General features: G+C 44.5%; 1 protein-coding gene across 2 annotated transcripts in view; it reads right to left on the bottom strand.

The window, feature by feature from the left end:
- Itgav (integrin subunit alpha V) overlaps positions 1-20,811 on the bottom strand; it is a 76,082-nt gene extending 55,271 nt beyond the window's left edge. Inside the window, exons 1-2 of one of the 2 annotated variants that reach the window (XM_052723146.1) lie at positions 20,022-20,811; positions 9,769-9,899 (exon numbers count right to left, since the gene is read on the bottom strand). In XM_052723146.1, the coding sequence (XP_052579106.1) occupies positions 9,769-9,899; positions 20,022-20,206 (316 nt within the window). In that variant the 5' untranslated portion in view covers positions 20,207-20,811. The remainder of the gene's footprint in view (positions 1-9,768; positions 9,900-20,021) is intronic. The other variant, XM_052723147.1, reaches the window with a different exon arrangement.
- Positions 20,812-21,412: the final 601 nt, after the last annotated feature.

The raw sequence follows: 21,412 nt of genomic DNA, 5'->3' as shown, positions 1-21,412 counted from the left end.
TCACATATCAGATATTTACATTATGATTCATAACAGTAATAAGATTACAGTTATGAAGTAGCAATGAAATAATTTTATAGTTAGGGGTCACCACAATATGAGGAACTGTATTAAAGGGTCACAGCATTAGGAAAGTTGAGAATCACTGTTCTAGTCCAAGAGAAAGTTTTGTGCAAAGAAATGGAAGAGTAGGTGATCCTGGACTTATAAGAATATTAAGGGTTGTTCTCTACAATTAAGGGAGGAAAAGTCAGGAACACAGTTAGTTGTCAAGGGCCTTTCTGCTATGCTGAGAACAGCCTCCCAGGGATCATCCAAGCACCCTCCGTGCTAAGTCATTTTTCTTCAATTATTTTAGTCCTGGTTGTTTGGAAGATGTTTCCTCTTTGTAAAATATTATTTAATTATTCCGCTTTCCAAAACTAGTTGAAATGTTTTCTCAACAGATGTGCTGCGCTCTAAGTTTGCCTACAGTGGCATGAACTGCTGCTGTGTATTGTCAAGTAGCAAGACTCGTCACAGCCACTATGGTCTAACTCTCTCTTTAAAAAACAAAGCAACAGGGGCTGGAGAGGTGACTTAGTGGTGAAGAGCATTTAACTTAACTGCTCTTCCAGAGAACCCGAGTTCAATTCCCAGCACCCACATGGCAGCTCACAACTGTCTGTAACTCCAGTTCCAGGGGACCCGACACTCTCATACAGACATATATGCAGGCAAAACGCCAATGCAAATGAAATAAAAGTGAAAAAAAATCAAAAACAAAGCAACAACCCAATAGTGGTGGTGTACACCTTTAATGCCAGCACTGTGGAGGCAGAGGCAGGCAGATCTCGGAGGTTTGAGGCCAGCCTGGTCTACAGCGTTCCAGGACAGCCAGGGCTACACAGAGAAACCCTGTCTTGAACCTCCTTCCTTGCAAACAAACGAAGTACAGACAGATGGAAAAATGGCTCAAAGGACCCAAGTTCAGCTCCCAGCATGGAGTTGGCTCACAGCCTCAGAACATCCAATGACCTCTGAGGGCACCTGCATACACGTGGCACAGACATTCAAAATTACATATAACTGAAAAACAAATCTTCGAAAAGAGTATAAAAATAAAATCAAAATAAAATGGAATAGAAAATACTTTCTCCTATACCTTTCAAAGTCTCCAGCCACCCGCCATCCCTGGGGCACAGATCCTTCTGGCAGACCACCTCAGTGGGTTCCTGGGAGGCACCTTCCTCTTGCTCCAAGGCCCTCTCCCTTGGAACCTGGAACCTGGAACCTGGAAACTCCAGGCAGCTCTAGCCCTGACCCTGCCGACCACCTAGAAGAGCAGTGGCCAAAACCCTTCCTGAGCCCGACTGCCAAGCACAACATGGATGGGGTACTGGTAGACTCCAGGCAGCTGCTGTCCACTGCCTCACCCCGACCAGGGAGAGAGATCATCAAGTAATGAGTCACCGTGAACCCACGGAACATGGAAGACATCAGCCCGTTGTGGAAGTCCCCAGGTGCATATGCAGCACCCCTTGTTTGAGGGAAGAATATGTGCCCCATGTAAGGACAAGCTCCTGGAGAGCCTCTTCCTTTTTAATGAGGACGGGAGCCAGAGCTACCACTCCATCTGCTGCTCGTGGACATCTTGTTCATCTGTGACAGCCGACTCTAACAGATGCTACTGTTTCGAGTGTGGGGGTATCCTGGTGGGCCCTGGGACCTCAGAGTGAATCCATGCCGTGGCCTGCGGGGTTTGCCTTCTCCGTCTGCCTTTCTCTCGCTAGGACCTGGACGGGGCAAGCCCTGTGGAGATGGACACAACAGTGCCTGTGTGGAAGAGAGCCAGTGCGGGTGCTGACCCTTTTAGGGGACAGTGAGAAAGAGCTAAAGAGTTTGGGGTTTGGGGAAAGTGGATCTGGTTTTGAAAGGGGAAGATTGAAGAACTTGGAAGCTGTCACAAACATCGTGAGGAGAGGTGTGTAGGGATGGGGCTCCTGTGACCTTGAGTATGGCTCGACGCAACCCCAACTCTGCTTCCGTGACCACTGCCCTAGCTGGTCTGGGTCCTGCAGTACTCACGACCACACCCACGGACTCTGCAGCCCTTCCCCTGGATGTTTGCGGGAATCTGCTGCTGACTGAGGATGAGCAAGCCACAGCAGCCTGCTTCCTTGAGATAGAGGCTGTGACCTCCAGGGTGTCAGCAGCTGTGCGGGTGCGGCGCTACACCCCAGGGGTGAAGAGCAAGCATGCCTGCGGCCCTGACACCAGAGGAGGGACAGGCCCTGCAATCCCAAATCAGTACCAGAGCCAAGCTGGAGCCCAGAGACTGGACCCCCTGGTGAAGAACCACCTTTTCCCCCTACTAGAGTACTTTAAATATTTTTCTCAGAACTCACTTCCTCTTTACAATTGAATCATACAATGAAAAGGGAGGCTTTTCTAGAACCACGTGGGGCAACCTTCCTCCTAGGGCCTTTTGCCTCTTCAGAGCTTCCTTCCATTTGCTTGCTTGCTTTCGGGGTTCTCCTGTTTGATTCCTATGATACAGATGCCTCCATGCAGTTCACTGTGAGGGTGGGAGGTACCCACAAGATCCTAATGGAATAGCTCACAGTGCATCCCAAAAGCATTTGTGTTCCTGTTGTGATGTTTAATATATATTATAGGATTGGAAGAAGAAGAAGAAGAAGAAGAAGAAGAAGAAGAAGAAGAAGAAGAAGAAGAAGAAGAAGAAGAAGAAGAAGAAGAAAAGAAAGAAAAAAAGAAAAGAAAGAAAGACAAGAAAGAAAGAAAAAAGAAAATATCTATCATAATGACTCTCAGGGACCTGTTTCTGGATATGGGATTAATGAAAACTAGAAAAGGTCATAGAAAATACATGCAAATTTTATATATCTGGTTTTTATACTTGTCAACAAGTATAAAATCCATAGTTCTTTTCCATATGAAAAACTATTTACCACTTAGTGAGAACAAATCAACAATCAGAGGGGTTTTGTTTGTTTGTTTGTTTTTTAAAGCATCAGACATGAGACGTGGGGTTTTTTATGAAAACAGAAATTTAAAAAACTAATTTAAGGCTGGCATGGTGATGCAAGCCTGTAATCACAGCACCCAGGACACTGAGGCAGATAAATCATGAGTTCGAAGCCTGCCTGTTCAGCCTACATAGCAAGTAGACCCCTGTGGTGGTTTAAAAGAAAATGGCCTTCAAAGGGAGTGGCACTAATGGGAGATGTGGCCTTACAGGTGTAGGGGTGGTATTGGAGGAAGTGTGCCACTGCGGAGTTGGGCTGAGGTCTCATAGATGCTTAAGATACCACCCAGTGTCTCAGACCACTTCCTGTTGCCTTCTGATCAAGATGCAGCTGGCAACATGTCGGCCTGCATGCTGCCATGCTTCCCACCATGATGATGATAGACTAAACCTCTGCAACTGTAAGCAGTCACCTCAACTAAATGTTTAAGGTTTGCATCACCATGCCTGCCTTAAATTAGTTTTTGAAATTTCTGCTAAATGTTTTCCTTCATAACAGCTACTATGGTCATGGTGTCTTCTTCACAGCAAAAGAAACCCTAAGACAACCCCTATCTTTAAAAATTAAAAAAAAAAAAAATTGAATAGTAGAAGGCCAGTTTCCTTAGGGTAGTGGTTCTCAGTCTTCCTAATGCTTCGACCCTTTAATACAGGTCCTCATGTTGGGGTGATCCCCCCCCCCCCGCAAAAAAAACAAAATTATTTTTGTTGCTACTTCATAACTGTAATTTTGCTACTGTTATGAATCATAATGCAAATATTTTTGGAGATAGAGGTCTGTCAACGGGGTCATGACCCACAAGTTGAGAACCATTGCCTTAGGGGAAGTGGTATTTCACGGAGGGGCACTCATTTCAAAAATGACCTTGGAGAGTCTCTGAAACTGAGAATTGTTCGGAATCAGCAGTCATGTGATTAAATTTTTTTGGTCATGCAGTTGGAGAGTTGGTGCAGAGGTTTAAAACTCTGGCTGCTCTTCCAGAGGATCCCAGTGATTTCTAGCACCCACGCGGTGGGCCACAACCATCAGTATCTCCAGTTCCAGGGGACCCAATGCCCTCTTCTGGCCTCCACAGGCACTGCACATATGGTGCACAGACATACAAGCAGACAAAACACTCATACACATAAAATAAAAATAAATCTTTAAAAAACTTTTCAGTTGCATCACTAAACACAGCTGATATAATGCACTGGCCTATATTGACACCTAAAGTTAAGTCAATCATCATAAAAATACACACACACACACACACACACACACACACACACACACACACACACACGAGCGCACACGCGCGATCTACTGCATTCACTGCCTCTCCAGCGTCAACAGTCACAACTTCAAATCACCATCTATTCAAGAAGCTTGCTCTAAAGGAAGTTTGTCTTCACTAATCAGAATTTTCTTTGCAGAGCCCAAGTCCTAAAATACCAGATTCCACATCAGACAGTGGCTTCACTGAAAGGAAGTGTGAATAGAGTGGGCGGGAGGAAGAAGGAAAGGCTTCTCTCCAAACAAACCCACAAGCAGCTCATTCAGGACCTGGCTGGAGCTGGCAGCCATTCTGGGACACAAGAGGGAAGTAAATATTTTGAGTCACAGCCCTGAAGTCACCGTTTTCGTTATGCTGGAACGCCCAGACTGCTGGACTGAGGAGCTACACTTGAAAAGGAAACAGAACTCAGACCCGGGGATCTGGGATGGGAAGAAATGCTTTTTGTTTGTTGTTTGTTTTTGTTTTTGACCTCAAACACCACTTCACCTCAAGACTGTAAAGATTTCTGTCCATAATTACAAAATGCGTTGGACAATTCACTTGTATTTTCACCAAAACTACAGAGGATAGGGTATAGTGGCACACCTTTAATCTCAGCACTCGGGAGGCAGAGGCAGGTGGATCTCTGTGAGTTTGAAGCCAGCCTGGTCTACAGAGCCAGTTCCAGGACAACCAGAACAGTTATAGACAGAAACCCTGTCTTGAGAAGAATAAATAAAATAAATATAATCATGACACAATTCACTAGAGACTTGAAAATTAAACACCTATTTTTTTCAAGCTTCCAAAATTTGTTATTTGCACCGTACCAAACTCCCATGACGAAATGGTAAGGACAGAAGCAATGACCAGCGCATACCATCCCAGCCTCCTTGTGAGCACCTAACACTTATTTCCTTGGTCTTCTCCTTCCAAGTATTTCACAAACTACTGCCAGACAGTTGGCCTTCAGCTTGCTGGAGAACTGGACTATAATTAACATAATGCTGAATCTGAAGACGAAGATACACTGCTACCCTAAAGCTAAGTGTTTTGTCTCTTCTTTTTATGCCTAAAGAACATCTTTTAGAACAAGATTATACCACTCTTTTTAAAACAGAAATAAAGCTGAAATAGTTAAAAGAAATAAGAGATTAAAATTTTATTTAGAAGTTAAATGTGGTTTTAGTCATTTGGGTCCTATTCTTTACTATGGCATTTATGAATAATGAGATGGTTTAGGTCGTTAGAGATTTGTTGTATTTTTGTTTGCTAGAATAAGTTATTAAAACAATGTCATCCCACATTAATCCTTGAATAAAACAAACACTTTAAAAAACCTCCTTAAGCAGGTTTTCACCCCTAAATACCACTTCAACTCAGATATTACTAAAAATAAATCTGGTTGAAAGAAAAATCTCTCAATTGAAACTTTAGAGGTCAGAGGAAGAAATCTCTTTGCTCATACATTAAACCTTCTGTCTAAATGCTAGGAAGGCAACAGTGAATGAGACACAGGTCTCTGCTGGTGGAGAAACACAGATGTGGGAGCTGTGTGGCTATGGCATCTGTCACTCTGCTCATCACCAGGGTGGATTCCAGGGGATCTGGCTGGCTAGGTGCATGTCCCCTCCCTCCCTCATACCCTCTGTGTGTCCCTCCCAAAGCTGCAAGCTGTTACTAATTTCCACAGAACTATCTGGAAACATTGTTTACCTAAGACAGCTGTCCTCTAAAGGTAAACAAGAGGAGTCAGCAAAGCGTATCCGGAAGACAGCGGCTGAAGCTCGTTTTCTGGGTACCAGCATTGTTTATTTATAGTTACTCAGACCCTCCCCCTTCATCCCACCAGCAGTCTTGGAGCTTCTGCAGGAAACAGCACAAAGAACAAGGCCTGTGGGACAGCCCTACTCTCTCAATGCCGGATTGTTTCCGTCTAGTATTGGGGAGGAAGGGATCCGAAAGCTCCAAACAGTTTCAAACAAAATCTCTTTACTGGAGATTTCAAAGGAAAAAAAATCAAATCAACCCCAGTCTTGAAGAATGGGTATGAGTCGGATCAAACCGTGAATAGAAGGAGGATTTAAAGGGATCGTGTGAAACTGGTTTGTCAAATGTTGCAGATATTGAATAAAATATTATTAGCTATATGTTAGTTAATCATTAATAAAAAGAACTGGACAAAATTATCTGCTCCAAAGGTGCTTATCAGACCTCCAATCATACAATTCTGAACCAGGAGATGATTGAATCTAACAGGAGATACATGTTCATTAAGGGTGAAAACTTTGGTCTAAATTCATGCTGTAGCAACCAGGAAAAGAAGGTTATGTTTCATTTGTTGTAACTTTGTATTTATAAGGCTACTCAATCTGGACGTACCTCTGAGAGACAAAAACTCACCAAATGGAGGAAGTTAAACTTGCAGGAATATGTTTTAGAGTCTATCTAAGTGTTTTCTTCTCAGTGAGCTGGAAAGTGCTCCACACAGAGGCCAGTTTTACATGTTATTTAAAGCAATGCCTAGGAATGTGTGGGGAAATAACTCCACAACATTCTTCTGGATGAGAGTCTGCGTGGCCAGGCTTGTCTACTGCCTGCAGCTGAAACCTTCTAGAAACAAGCTTGAGTGTTGCAGCAGCAAGATGTTCAGGACAAAAAGAATAGGATCCTCCATCTGATCTTCTCTAGGATGAAGTTAGGGCTTTCTTCTGCTTTCAAAAGACATGATTCTCAAGCTTGCAGTCAAGCCTGTATTTCCAAGGAAAGAGGCATGCCCCTTGCTTCCCCAGTGGAGACCAGTGTTTTTGGAAGGGGGAAGTGGGGGCAGGCATGTGTTATATATGCACTCGGATGTGTGGATACACACGCCCATGCTCATGTATGCAGAGGCCAGAAAACTGGGTGTCTCCTTTATCTCTCTGCCTTCTTCCCTTGAGACAGTCTGTCACTGGACCTGGAGCTGGTGTGGCAGCCAGCATGCTCCAGGGTCCCTCCTGTCTTTGCCCACCACAGAGCTGGAGTAAGAGGCACATGAGGCCACTTCCAGCTGGAAATAATTCTTTTTTTTTTTTTTAAATAAAACTGGGCAGTGATCAATCTGTTTGCAACATCTGCTTCCTTGGAAAAGGAAAGCATCTGGCAATGAGAAGGTTTCCCCAAAACTCACAGTAACAGAGACTAAAATGTAAACCAAGACATAATTCACTTAGCAGCCACAATTATCTTTATGTCTTTCCTTTTTCCTAAGTCCCTTTTCATGATTATTCTCTATGCAGGTTTAGTGAGGGGCTGTAATAAACAATCCATTCTTCCCCTGTGAAGTGCTTGGTTGTCTGTAAAGTGAGGTCATAGTTATGAACTCCTCTGATCTACATGACAGCCCTGCTTTCTCTGACCAACAGGGAAACTGATACTAGCAAATGAAAACCCTTTCCCAAGGTCATCAGTATCAGCCTGAATCTCTGTCTTCTAAGTCCCGTCTGCATTCCAAATAACCACAGTTGAACTTGGGAAGGAGCAAAGTCTATTTATATAAACACAGCTCTCAGCATAACCAATATGAATTTTTAAAATACGTAAAGAGACTCTAGCCAATAGAATAATGCCACTCCATGAGAGATGTATGCCCTACTTCCCAGAATCTTCCCAACGAATATGGAAAATCACATGCCATAAAAGACTTGGCAGGTGTGGTCAACTGCAGAACCTTGAAATGTCTGGTGTATTGAAGGGCAGGCAGGACAGTCATCTGTCGAGTGAGGCAGCATTGAATCCTGTTGACACTGCTGGCCTTCGATGAACAAAGGGGAACCAAGCTCCTGGTTCTCTCCTCCCCCCCAACTCCCCACCCCTCACCCCGTTGGCTCCAAAAGAAATGCAGGGTCACTGACTTGACTTTGGCCCAGTGAAATGCACTTTAAATACCTAACTTCTAGGAGTGATGGTAACAAATACTTGTTTAAAGACATCTGGGGGCTGAAGGGAAAGCTCAGTGGTCATTTGTTCCCACACAAGGTCCTGAGTTCAATTCCCAGCAATAATAAAAGAAACTACCATTGAGATAACATGATATCAGCAATAGGAAACTAATACTGGCTCAGACATGAAGCAGAAGTAACAGACTACATTAGCCTGCTACATGAATGATCTGTACACTCATCTATATCCATATATATATCCATGCAGTGTTATGACTGCATGGATATGTATGTACCACATGTGTGCCTTATACCCACAGAGGTCAGAAGAAGGCATAGGAACCCCTGAAACTACAGTTACAGATGGTTGTTAACCACCATGTGGGTGCTGAGAGCCAAACCCCAGTTCTTACAAGAGTAACAAGTGCTCTTAGCTGCTGAGCCATCTCTCCAGCCTCTCCCTGAACTTTTAAAAATATATAAGAATATACGAACATAAATGTATATGGGAGCCTGCACATTCTATTCCAATGACAAAAATATAAAATTTGAATTATCTCTCATCTTCCTGAGGTTAACTTTTTTTACTGCCACCACCTTGATTTACATTGAAATGTGTTCCAAAAATAAAATTATACTGTTATCAGTAACACAATAATTTTTCTAATACATTTTAGATAAAAATTTGTTGATTTTTTTTTTTAGCCATTTAAATCTATTTGAATACTCAAGATGATTCCTCGACCTTTTTTTTTTCTTTTCTTTTCGTTTTTTTTTTTTTTGCATCACGCCAAGCCTGGGATACATTCATGATGAGAAGTAATCTGTAGTGGTCAGTGAGTCATGCCTCAATTTGGCTCCAAGAAAAACAGCAGCAATCTCCGATGTTCTTGAGACCTCCCTCTTCCCAGAAGAGACATAAACTTATCTTAAGAGAGTTTTCCCAAAATGTCTACATATTGACACTGTCCGTTTAAGTTGGAAGATATCCAAAACAAGGGAGATACACAGAACTGCTGCAAAACATACAAATCACGTATAGAGATAACTCTCCCTGTGCATGTGGGGTGATGAAGTTACTAAGCTGTCACTTTTTAAAAGATGTATTTGCTTTTACTTATGTGGGTGAGTGCTTTGCCTGCACACATGTGTGGGTACCACCAGCATGACTGGTGCCTTTGGAGGATGCCCTGGAAATGGTGCTACAAACGATTGTATGATGATGCCAAGTGGGTCCTAGGAGCTGAAACCCAGTCCTCTGCAAGAGCAGCAAGTGTGCTTAAACACTGAGCCATCTCTCCAGCCCTGTCGTTACATTAAAACAAAAACAGAGCAAAAAAATAGGAACAAATGAGCCTGTGTGTGGTGGTCTTTAATCCCTGCTCTCAGAAGATGGAGGCAGGCAGATCTCTATAAGTTCAAAACCAGCCTGGTCTACATAGGGAGTTCTAGCCTATCCAAGGATACACAGTGAGACCCTGTCTCCGAAACCAACCAACCAACCAACCAAAGGCGTGAATGAAGAGAATGAACACGGGAGAGCGGGCAAATCAGAGTTTACCTGTGGCATCGAATTCAATGGGCTGGCACCGGCGGCTCGATGAGCAGTCACACTTGAGAACTTGCCCTCCTTCCACAATCCCAGGCTGCGTTGTGTTTGCTTTCGGGGCTCCCACCAGGAGAAACATCCTGCTACAACACAAAAGGGCCCGTGATAGTTCGGATGACACCAAGCGGAAGATTTGCATTATGATTTATGACGAAACATTCTTCTGATTTAATCCACAAATACTTCTAAAAACTATTTTTGAATGGCGTAATTTCCCCCATTATAATTCCTGATGTATTCATTTAAAAATGTACATCATCCAAACTGTGCATCTTAGTTTTTTAAGATGTATTTATTTTATGGGTATGAGTGTTTTGCCAGATCCCCTGGAACTGGAATTACAGATGATTGTGAGCTGTTTGTAGATGGTGAGAATTGAACCTGAGTCCTCTAAAAGAACACCCAGTGCTCTTAACCACTGAGCCATCTCTCCAACCCCAAACTGTACATTGTAAATACATAAGAGTTTTTTGGGCCAATGACATAGTAAAGGTGATTGTTACCATCTGAAGACTTGAGTTCAATTCCCAGAAGCTATACGGCAGAAGACACCTGACTCCCCAAAAGTTGACCTCTGACCTCCATGCATGTTTGCCATAGTCCACATGCCTACACACACACACACACACACACACACACACAATGTCCTTTTTCCCCCTAAGTTCCTTTTTCTCCTTCCCTCCTCTTTTTGAGACAAGGTCTCAGCCTATGGCTGGCCTGGACTCACAGAGACTCCCCTGTCTCTGCCTCCCAGTACAGAGATTAAAAGCATGCACCACCACACCTGGCCAACTTTTTGTTTTCTAGTCATCCAAAAAATTAATGTGAGGCTTGAACATATGTGCTACATCGGGCTCGGTTCTGGCACTAAAGGCATTCTAGACGTTCTAGACTTTGCTCTCCCCACAAGAAACCCGCCAACCCACAAGCCACTGGACATGACAGGAGCTAGGAGGGAGACAAACAACTGGCTAAGAGAAGATTGCTTGGAAATAAGGAGTGCAGGCCTCCCTTAGATAAAGGAAATTATCTTCCAGGAATGGAGGGGAAAGAGTTCCTGGAGATAAAGGGAACTCTCTCCAGGAAGGGCTCAGAGGAGAACAGGGAGATAAGTACGCAGGGAAATGGTCTCTAGGGAACTCACGGTGAACTGAGAGGAACCTGCTTAGAGGAGAGTGACGGAGGGAAAGGAGGGTGAACAAATAGGAGCACCCTAAGCTCTGCAGAAGATCCCGGGTGGGAAAGAACGTAGTCTCCAGGACAGAAGAGACAAATGATGTGGTTAAGAGGAGAGAGCAAGCTGGGAATGGCCCCAAACAGCCTGGGAGCCCGGCAAAAGCTAAGTCACGAAGCGCCCTTCAGACACAGTAAAACCATCAGTTTTATCTCGGTTCCATTTCAAACCTTAGGAAGGTGACTTTCTTGCCTTTAGAGAATTGAAGAAACAAACAAAATGAGACAAGAAAGCAAACTCGGGGAGGGAATGGTGACCTGTCTTAGCCAGAGGAGATGGGGAAAAAATAGGGGAGATTTGAGAAACGCTCAGAGAGAGAGAGAGAGAGAGAGAGAGAGAGAGAGAGAGAGAGAGAGAGAGCGAGAGAGAGAGCGCACCAGTGACTTGAACGCAGAAATGGAGAAGAACATCACCCAACTCTTCACTATCTGGTGTGCTAGTTGAGCGAGGAGAGGAGAGGAAGACAGATCCCAGAAAACCATGGACTCAGTTCTCAGTCTATCCCATCACTATGTCTATGTGAGTCACTTAAGGAATAACCTGGAGGTCGGATAGAGGTCTGTGAGAAATCGTGTGTTGAAAGTCCCAACACAAAATGGACATCTGCACCCAGGAGAAGTTCGGAGAGAAGACAGGCAAGGGTGAGCTCTGAGGGGTAAGGAAGAGAGAGAGAGGGGTATCATAAAAGAAACTTGCTTTTCAAGAAACTGACAGATTTAGTTTAAAGGTGTCAAAAGAGGGTATGGGGGGGGACAGCACAAGGAGATACATTCCTTGCCACCATTTCACTTGGCTAAACAAGTCACTTAAATTCTGGCAAAGGAAAGCTTACAGTTATGAAGCTACATCTTAAATATGAAATGTACTTACTGTAATTTTTAAAAATCACTTTCAACCTCACTTATTCCGGGTAGTAGCCGTCAGATCTCACCTAGATCAACAGAAATCTGCTGTGTGGACTGCTGAGTAATAGGTGTCCTTTACTCTGACGCTTACCTTGAAACTCACACATTCAAAATGCAAATTAAACTCCCAACCAAGCCACACCCTTTTAATAAATCTTTATGCAGTCATGTTTGGCAGCAGCAAAACACCAGTGCCGGCCCCTCTCCCATCATAGCCAAATGATTCCGAGTAAGAGATCAGCTTCATTTTCCCTTAGCAAGAATCTTTCACAAGGAAAAAATTAGGTTGGGTGTGAGATTCAAACCACTCACAAGATAAAAGAAACTCCTTGTCATTACAAAACCCCTGTTTCTTTCAGAGTATGTTGATTAACATAGGCAAATCAGACTATGCAAATTTTCTAGCTGTAAATGTATAAATTGTGTGTCTGTGTGTGTGTGTTTTCTCCTCTCAATTAAATCAAAAAAGTTGGCCACAGGTCTGGATATGTAGCTGAGTGACACAGCACTTGACCAGCATCATTGAAGGTTGGATCTCTAATAACCCCAAACAGGGAAGGTGAGTAGGAGATGTAGCCCATCTGACAGAGCGCTTGCCTAGCTTGCAAAAACAAAAAACAAACAAACAAACAAACAAAAAAAACAAAACAAAAAACCACAGTACAATCAAAAAATCCAATCCCAAGTACCACCTAAAATCAGGTGTGATGGCACATGTCTATAATCTCATCATCTAGGAGAAAGACCGGAGGATCAGAAGTTCAAGGTCATCCTTGGCTACATGCCAAGTTCAGAGACGGCCTAAAACTTTTTTTTAACTGGTGGAGAGGGTACCATGAAAGTCCATTTTTATCTTAAGGAAATGATTTTTTCCCCAGTATTTCTCTGAGAAAGAGAATACTTATGGTTCTAATAAAATTTTATTTACACGGACATGCAGTGGCCAGACGTGGCCCATGGACTGGGATTTTCCCATCATCAGTGGTTTCCTCAGTAAGAACTAGGGTAAGAGCTCAGAAGAGAGGAGAATGCTCCTCATAGGCTCAGGTATTTCAACACCTGGCCCCCCAGCTAGTGGTGCAGTGTAGGGTGGCTATGGAAACCTCGGTAGATGTAGCCTTGCTGAAGGAAGCACATCACGGGGATGGGACTTGAGAGTGTAGAGCTTCACCCCACTTCAGCTCACTCTTTCTGCTTTAAGTTTGTAGTTGAAAATGTGATCTCTCAGCTTCTTAATCCAGCCACATGCTGCCAATGCTTCCTCCACCATATGGACTATACCCCTGGAACTGTAAGCCCAAATAAACAGAAAAGTAACTCACACACAGAGTAGGACTCTGTGGGATGCTGTCCTCCCACTGGGGTGGGAGTAGGGAGCCCAGTCCTCCTTCCATGGGATGCTGTCAGATCTAGAACATGTCCCTTTCCCTAACCCTTCCGGCTTAAAGGTAGTGACAGTGTCCAGCGTTTCCCCATGCTCTGCCCTTCTCTCTGACCACACTAGGTTGAAATGAAAGCTTTGGGATCGGGGGAGGGAGAAGGCTGAGTCATAAAGTGGCCAGTCAGTGGCCAGGCATCTGGTTTCTTGGTCTATGTGCTGCTTTTCAACCATCCTGAAGAGGACTTAGGTCCTCCCTGCAGAGTTCTCTGTGTGAACCCCGGGAGGTTCCAAGTCAGAACAGCTGGTCCCCAGATCTTCCTTGACACCCACAAGCAGCTCACGTCTAGATTGCCATTTGCACATTTCTTCTCAGGGTCTTCTATAATTTTTTGTCAAAACTATTCATTACTTATGAAGAAGTGCTTATTTGAATGCAGGGCTCTAATTCACCCTTCTGCCTAGGCAGGTAGCAACACAATCATCAGCTACAGGTCTCAGTCTTACACTAACCACATATCAGTAAATCGTTTCCAATGTATTCCGACTCTTGGGCCACAGAAATCAGACTTTCCTAATCATCCAATTCTTTAAGTTATCCTTAAAATAAATTCCTCATGTAACAATTCTATTTAATTTTGTACTTCAGATATTTTCTTGACTTGGCAACCGTAAAACAGAGAGCCCTCCTTAGTTATTAGGGGACGGCCTTTGGCAAAAGCAGAAGGGCACAGTAGGAGAGAGCATTGAATAAAAATGTCACTGTTGGCAGCACACAGTCTGAGTGCCTGCGAGCAGCCCCGAAACCAGGCTGTGGCTTTCATCAGGCTGTCTGCACATTACAGGCATGAAAGGACGGTAATTAGAAGAGCTAATATTGATGTTCAATCCAGTTTCCCTACATATCCCTTCATGTGCAGTCCTGCCCACTGGTGAAATGCACAGAAATAGGAGAAGACTAAAAAGGAACACGTGATGGCTGTGAGGATATAAACCGCAGGTTAATGATTTTTAAAAAGTTAAAGAATAGGATCAGTGGGTAGAGAGACTTGTTGCCAATCCTGACAATCTGAGTTCGATCCCCAGGACCCATATGGTGGAAGGACGGGACTCTCTGAAGTTGTCCTCTGACCTCTATATGTGTACCATGGTGGCAAAGTGTGCCTTTACCTACAAATAAGTAAATAAATAGAATGCAATAAAAATTTAGAATAAAAAAGTTTATTTGTCCAAATGTCACCGTAATATTTAAGTTACTTTTAAGATACTTAGGGTTTTTTGGGTGTTTTTTTTGGGGGGGGGGATTGTTGCTGGTTTTTGTTTTGGATTTTTTGTTGTTGTTGTTGTTTTCAAGACAGAATTTCTTCTCTGTGTAGCCCTGATTGCCCTGGAACTCACTCTGTAGACCAGGCTGGCCTCAAACTCAGAGATCCACCTGCCTCTGCCTCCTGAGTGCTGAGATCAAAGGTCTGCACCACCACTAATATTTAAATGATACTGATACTTTAGTATTTGAAAGTGACAAACGGAGATTTGGAGAAAGTAAAGAATCTTAAAAAGGGATATATAGATAGACAGACAGATAGATAGATAGATAGATAGATAGATAGATAGATAGATAGATAGATTTCCCATAATATATTCCCATAGATGATTTCCAGGATAGCCAGGGCTACACAGAAAAACCTTGCCAAAAAAAAAAAAAAAAAAAAAGAAGAAGAAAGAAAGAAAGAAAGTTAAGGACTATAAAACTATAAAATTATTTATGCTACAAAAACAACCCAGAAGCCCATCAATGAAACTTTACAATAAGTAATATTACTTGAACGTGTCTGTTGATTGTCTACAACAGTTTACCTCGAGTAAGAGAAGAGAAGTAAGGGACAGAAACAGTCTGCATTGTGACAAGCAGCACCGCCCAAGGCAAATAGGAGGGATGTCTCACATGCAAGTCAGCTGAGGGGTCACTTGAGGAGTCACTTGAAATCTCTGTTCTCAGTTCTCTGGAACAGAGGTACAATATTCCGTCACTACTTAAATTATTTCCCAGGTAGTGAGTAGATAAGTGAAAACTTAAAGTGTCTGAAGCTTAGGAATAACACAAGATGGTGCCACTAGCATTCCAAACAGCAGTTAAGATCATTAATAAGCTATTTCCTAATGAAATAGCAAGTGAAAATTAAAATCTGCTTTCAAAGGAGCTTTTCTTTCCCGGATGTTCTCAAAGAGCCATTAGTGCTCAAGTAATGAACTCGAAAGAGGAAAAGCAAAGGGCAGGGAAGCTGGCTCACGGCATTTCCTGGACAGGTGGGGAAGCTGCTCAAATGGGGTTGATAAGACCTCACTGAAGAACAAGTCGATTTTGAAGCTAAGCAATGTAAGATTCACATGCCTTCAGCTTTCTCCTCACAGACGCCATCTCACTCCAAAACATATCTGTCCAAGAACATCATCAAGAGCCACATCTTCACCGGTGCTTTGAGATAACTGGATTTATGTCCACGAATGCCTCCTCAGGACTCCAGAAATGAGTGTGCTATTCTTACGATGCCAAGAACTGGGAAGATGCTGAGAAGCAGCAGAAAAAGAAGGGTGAAGGAAAAAAAAAGAGGAAATGATGGAAGATAAGCGATGGGAAGGAAAACTGAGTAGAGAGGAAGAGAAAGAAGCAGAAGCTGAGGAAAGCTTCAGGCAGTCTGGTGAGGATGCCCTTCAAATGCACTTCCTACCCAGGGCAGGGCAGGAAGCGGAGTTGCTTCACAGAATGGAAGTCCAGCTACCAAGCAGGGTGGCTGGCCAAGCCATGACAAGTACATTTTCAAACTTTCCAAACGAACTAAGTTATTCGGCTGCTTTCAGCACTGGCCTTTCCAAGATAAAGCAGGTTTCATCTATGCAGCTGACTCTAGGGTGAGCCCACACCGTAAGGAACTCCTGAAAAAAAGACTATCTATGTATATGAAAAGAAATGTGTATAAAACAGTTGAGGTGTAATTCAAGTTTCAGATTTGCTCTACAAACAAACAAATGCTTCAGGCCAACAACTATGTAAAGCAAAACGGAAGCAGTAATTACCAAATTTCGTACATTTTCCCCTGGAACTCACAGAAGTACACCTGCGTCTGCCTCCCAAGAGCTGGGAGTTAAGGCATACACCACCACATCCGCCCAATAAATCTATGGTCTTAATCAGAAGTAACAAACCTAAGATGTGCTTTCCAAATAATAAAGGCTGTAGTTTATGCATATGTATTATTTATGATGGAAAAAAATTAACCAACACAGTAATAGTCCCATTCAAGTTTATGAAAATATACTGAATCCTTTTGGGGGAGGGGAGAGTGTTGAGACTAGGTCTCGCTCTGTAGTCAAAGCCAGCCAGCCTAGAATTCACTATATAGCCCAGGCTGGCTTCAAACTTGGGACAATCCTCTCCTGCCCCTCAGCCTCCTGAGTACAGGATTTCAAGTACTACTGCATTCAGTCATTTTCTAAAATGCTGTGACAATGATTACAACATTGAAATTTAAAAAAAAAACACTGCTGAAAAGAATTCAGCAACAGAATATCAGGATAAAAAAACAATGTTTCAGAAATATAAAACCAGTTGAAACATACAAGGCATTTTGCAGGTCTGGCAGCCAAATGACAGGCAGATTAAAGAGGCTCTCAGCGGCCCAGACCCAGGCTCAGGCAGAAGCAGGGAGCAGAGATAGGAGCAAGGAAGCATTCCCAAGGAAGCAGAGACTGGAAACACTCTGCCTGGTGACTAAGCGGTGACTAATCTCGGAGGAGTGCAGTAGGAGACAAAGTAAAATAGAAAAAGAGAGGGAGGAATACGAAATGATCTCCAGGGCAACCGAGAAAAAGTGGGTTCCATTAATAGAAATGGAGGTGCAACTGACATCTCTTGATGCAAATATAATTCATTTTTAGACAACATGAGTCCACATGGGCTAATCCAAGCTAAATAACCTGCAGGCTATTGTCATATTGTTTCTAATGGAGAAAAGAACTTGAAACCAGGGCCTTTGCTGTGGTTTGAGACAGAGATCATGTCACCGAGGCAGGCCTGGAACTCAGGACATAGCTAGGGCGTGCCTTGAACTCCTGATCGGCCTGCCTCCATCTCTCTCCTGCTAACATTACAAGTGTGCACCACAATGCCCAGCTTCATCTCAGCAGTCTTGCTTAGCACTTCTTTTTTAATAAAGATCGATGCATTCATTCCCACAGCAATCTGGAGATGGTTCAATCATAATCTTCTCTAATAAGGAAAATGAGAGGTGAACCATTCTTCAGTATTTAGATCCCTGAAACCGGAATAATCACAAATGTACATAATCACTGCTACTCTCCTCACTGATCTAACACGAGGTGGGGGGAAGCTCTTTCATTAACAAACACTTGATTATATAGTTTTCCTTTAAAAGTTTATGGTAACATGAAATAACAATCTATGCAACTGATAATACTGTTCTGCTGATTTCAATGCTTGCTGAATTTAGGCGTGCCTTGAACAAGATTAAGCATAATTTTGTTTGTTTGGGTCTTTTTTTTCTTTTTGTCTTTTTGAGATGAGATTTCCCTGTGTTGCCTTTGTTGCCCTGGAACTCGCTGGGTAGAGCAGACCGGCCTCCAACTCAAGAGATCTGCTTGCTTCTGCCTCCAAAGTGCTGGGTTTAAGGCGTGTGCCACCACCGCCTGGCATTGTGTTTGTTTTTTGTTTTGTTTTAAGATTAAGCATAATTCTGTAATAATCTTCATTTAATCTGAAAAAGTCAGTAAGTGTAATAGGTGTAAACCTTTGTTTGGGTCTATTTCATGGTGAGGGGGTAACAACAGCTCAAAGTTGCTTTCTATTTTTTAAGTTAGGCTAGACACAGAACTCTGGTCTCTTGGTACCAAAGTCGCTGGTGACTGTTTCAAAATACAACGTGCGATCTCTCAAGTTCCACAGCACCTTACTATTAACGTCCATGCATGAGGTCTTGTAAATGTGTGAGCTCATAGCATATTCTTTGGCCATATGGTTTGCAATTAGCAATAGCAAATATCACCGACAGCTCTGCTGTTTTCCATAGCAAAAAACGTTGAAAAGCTTACCAGCCTGCCATGTGTCTTGGGCACTAAACTTTTGCCATAGATTAACAGAAGCAAACAGCAACAATATTAATAACAATAAAATAATTAATAGCACGTGTACAACATTCCATCAACTCTGAATTATCTAAATGCTAATTCCTGATGTAAGGCAGAGAATATATTCTCAGTCAGAATTTCTGTACAATTAAATCTAAATGGTGCACCCTGGGAGCAACTAGAATACCCATGATATAAAAAGCATACACTTAAACATACCTAGAAAGGAGAAAATGTCAAATGGTGAGCTAACTACAATGATTAGACGGAGGAGTTGTGAGTGTAGCTCAGAGGTGCAGCACTGCCTTAGCAGCCTGAGCCCTTGGGTAGGATCCCAAGCTCTACTCTACCCGCTCAAAGAGATCAACCACATCAATGTGAAGTGGTTAAATGTGTCTGCAGTTGGTGCTTCTATCGTTTTTTGGAGCGCTCGGGTCTCACAGAATGCACAGTCAGTGTGAAGAAAGCCATGTGCTACAAAACGTCTAGTTTTCACTAACTTCACCCAAGGTGTGTGTTGCCTTAAAGACTGGTATCAGTGATACTCAGCAGTGTTCAGGAAAATGATGTCAATAAATCCTGAAGACTGTCCCAATAAACCACAGACAATTATTTAGACCACCTTCAAACTAAGCATATATCAGGAAAATGGTCCTCCTCAAGTACTGACCATCAAAATTATGTAGTGCCTCTCCCCAAAACAGACATCTTGGGGGGAAAAATGTTAAGACAAAAGGTGTTACCACTTGCGAACACGGAGAAACACCCAAAACAATGTAACAAACCTCATAAGACATCCATTAAATCGGTGTTTCCAACACTAACATGCAGGGGTAAGAATGGTGCCAGCCCAGTGTTGATTCAAACACAACTTTTAATCCAAAAATGACAATAACTGCTACAAATCCTCAGGGACGTGGCACCACAGGACCAGGGTAATTTGAAAGCCTAGGTGAACTGCTGAATTTTCCAGTATTGAAGTGGCCTGCAGCGAGTAAAAACTCAGCAAACACCCCCGTTCTTTCTGAACAATGACCTAAATAGTGGACTGGAAAAGGAACAGATGACACATTCCATTCATCTGGTGGACCTCAAATACGCAGAGGTCTCACAGTCCTTTACAATGTAAGGCAACAATGTGATCACTTCACTCATCCTAGTGTCTAGAAAAGAAAATCAAAAGGATCAGAGTAAGGGAGGGAGTCTGGGAAGGGTGAAGCAAGGCACAGAATGACAGTGAAGCCAAAAGTCCCGCGGGACCAGCCTGTACTGATCTCTCACTTTTCCTGGATGTTTAACAGAGCTCCTTCAAAGCTCTCTCCCAGTGTCCCCGGGCAATCAGTAGAAGCTGGGGACCGGGTGAAAGTGAATGGTGAGTGCCAGGCTAGGTCATCCCCACAAATGTTTCATCCCTGCAGGACCTGAGCCAGCCGCGGGATGGGGTGGGTAGGCCGGTTTGGTGGAGCCAACCACCGGGTGCGGATAGGCTGGGTGGGGGCGCGCGGTGGGGGAGGGGGCGCCTGGGGACTCCAGCGCGGCCACTTACGAAGACGTGCTGGGCGCGAAGAAGTCCACGGCGAACCCGAAGTAACTTCCCTCGGGGCCGGCGTACTCGGCGGGGCTTTCGACGTCCAGGTTGAAGGCACCGGCGAGGGGCAACAGGAGGCCGGGCAGCAGCAGCAGAAAGCCACTGGGGCGAGGGCGCAGCAGCAGCCGCCCGGGAGCAGCCATCGCCGGGGCGCGGAGCCCAAAGGCTATACAGTCCCTGTCCCTGTCCCTGTCCCGGGGCTCGGGGCCCGCCGCCTGCGAGCGCCCGAACTGCTGTGCTGTGCGCTAGCGGTCAAGGGCGGCCGGGGCGGCGGGGAGACGGGCGGGCTGAGCTGGCCGGCCACCCAGGGGGCGCGGTGCGCGACGCGGGACTCCGGCGAGGTCGCTCCCTAGCGCGGCGGCTGGCGCTCAGTAGTGGCGAGGCGAGCGCCGTCCCTCGGACCGGGAGCTGCTCGGGCTGGGGGAAGGGGGGAGGGAAGGAGGAGCCTGGGAGGCCGGGCCGCCCCGCGAAAAAGGAAGTCGCGCTCACGGTGGCCTCCCACCGGAGAGGGCCGAGCGCACTTCCGTGCGCGCTGGCAGCGGGTCCTCGGAACCCGCCCCGGGACTGCCGCCCAGACCCAAAGGACCAGGGGGACAGTGGCCGCGCGCCTCCACCTGGGCCTCCGGCCCAACCCAGCAAGCCAGAGGATGGCGACAATGAAACGAAAAGAGGCCCGGGCACACCTCGTTCCCTGCTTCCTCCTGGAACTTCTCTGCGACTTTTGTTTAAGAATGCGGAAAGCGTTATCCGCTTCTCCTACTTCTGCCACTTAGCCCGGCAGGCACTCAGCAACAGAACTCTGTAATTATATGCTATTTCCCTCCCCTTCCATCCCCCACACACTGAACTTAATTATAAACTCCCAGAAGGCTAGCTAGCACAGCCCCTCCCGGGTGCGGTGTGTGGACCTGGATCTCACAGGCTGACAAAGGCGTTGGTAAGGAAAAGGTTAGGTGATGAGCCTTCCAAATCCACACAGAAGAATTCAGGCCTCATTCTTGGGTTCTTGCTTGGAGGGACGGGATTTTGGAAAACTGATCATTGATTTAGGGAGTTCAGGTAGACATGATTTTAGAGCTGGAAGAAGTAAGGCCGTGGAAATAAGAACCCTTGAAGTTTCAGTTGCTGTGGACAACAGGGTTCCTTCTGGACAGAAATCTTGACCTGCTTCTTTACATTTCCAGTTCCTACTACCTAATCAGTGAACCTTTCAATCAGTGAATGACTGAAGAGTAAATTTTGCTCAGAGCTTGGAGACTGGAGACAAGGCTCAGTGCATAAGAGCACCTGCCCTTCTTTGTAGCGTGGTCGAGCACCCACATGTTGACTCACAAACATCTGTAACTCCA

The sequence above is a fragment of the Peromyscus californicus genome, unplaced genomic scaffold (genome assembly GCF_007827085.1).
Source record: "Peromyscus californicus insignis strain IS unplaced genomic scaffold, ASM782708v3 Scaffold_7__1_contigs__length_154581171, whole genome shotgun sequence".
In the NCBI taxonomy this organism is placed as follows: domain Eukaryota; kingdom Metazoa; phylum Chordata; class Mammalia; order Rodentia; family Cricetidae; genus Peromyscus; species Peromyscus californicus.
Note: the sequence above shows the minus strand (reverse complement) of the source record. Positions and strands in the feature narration are given on the sequence as shown.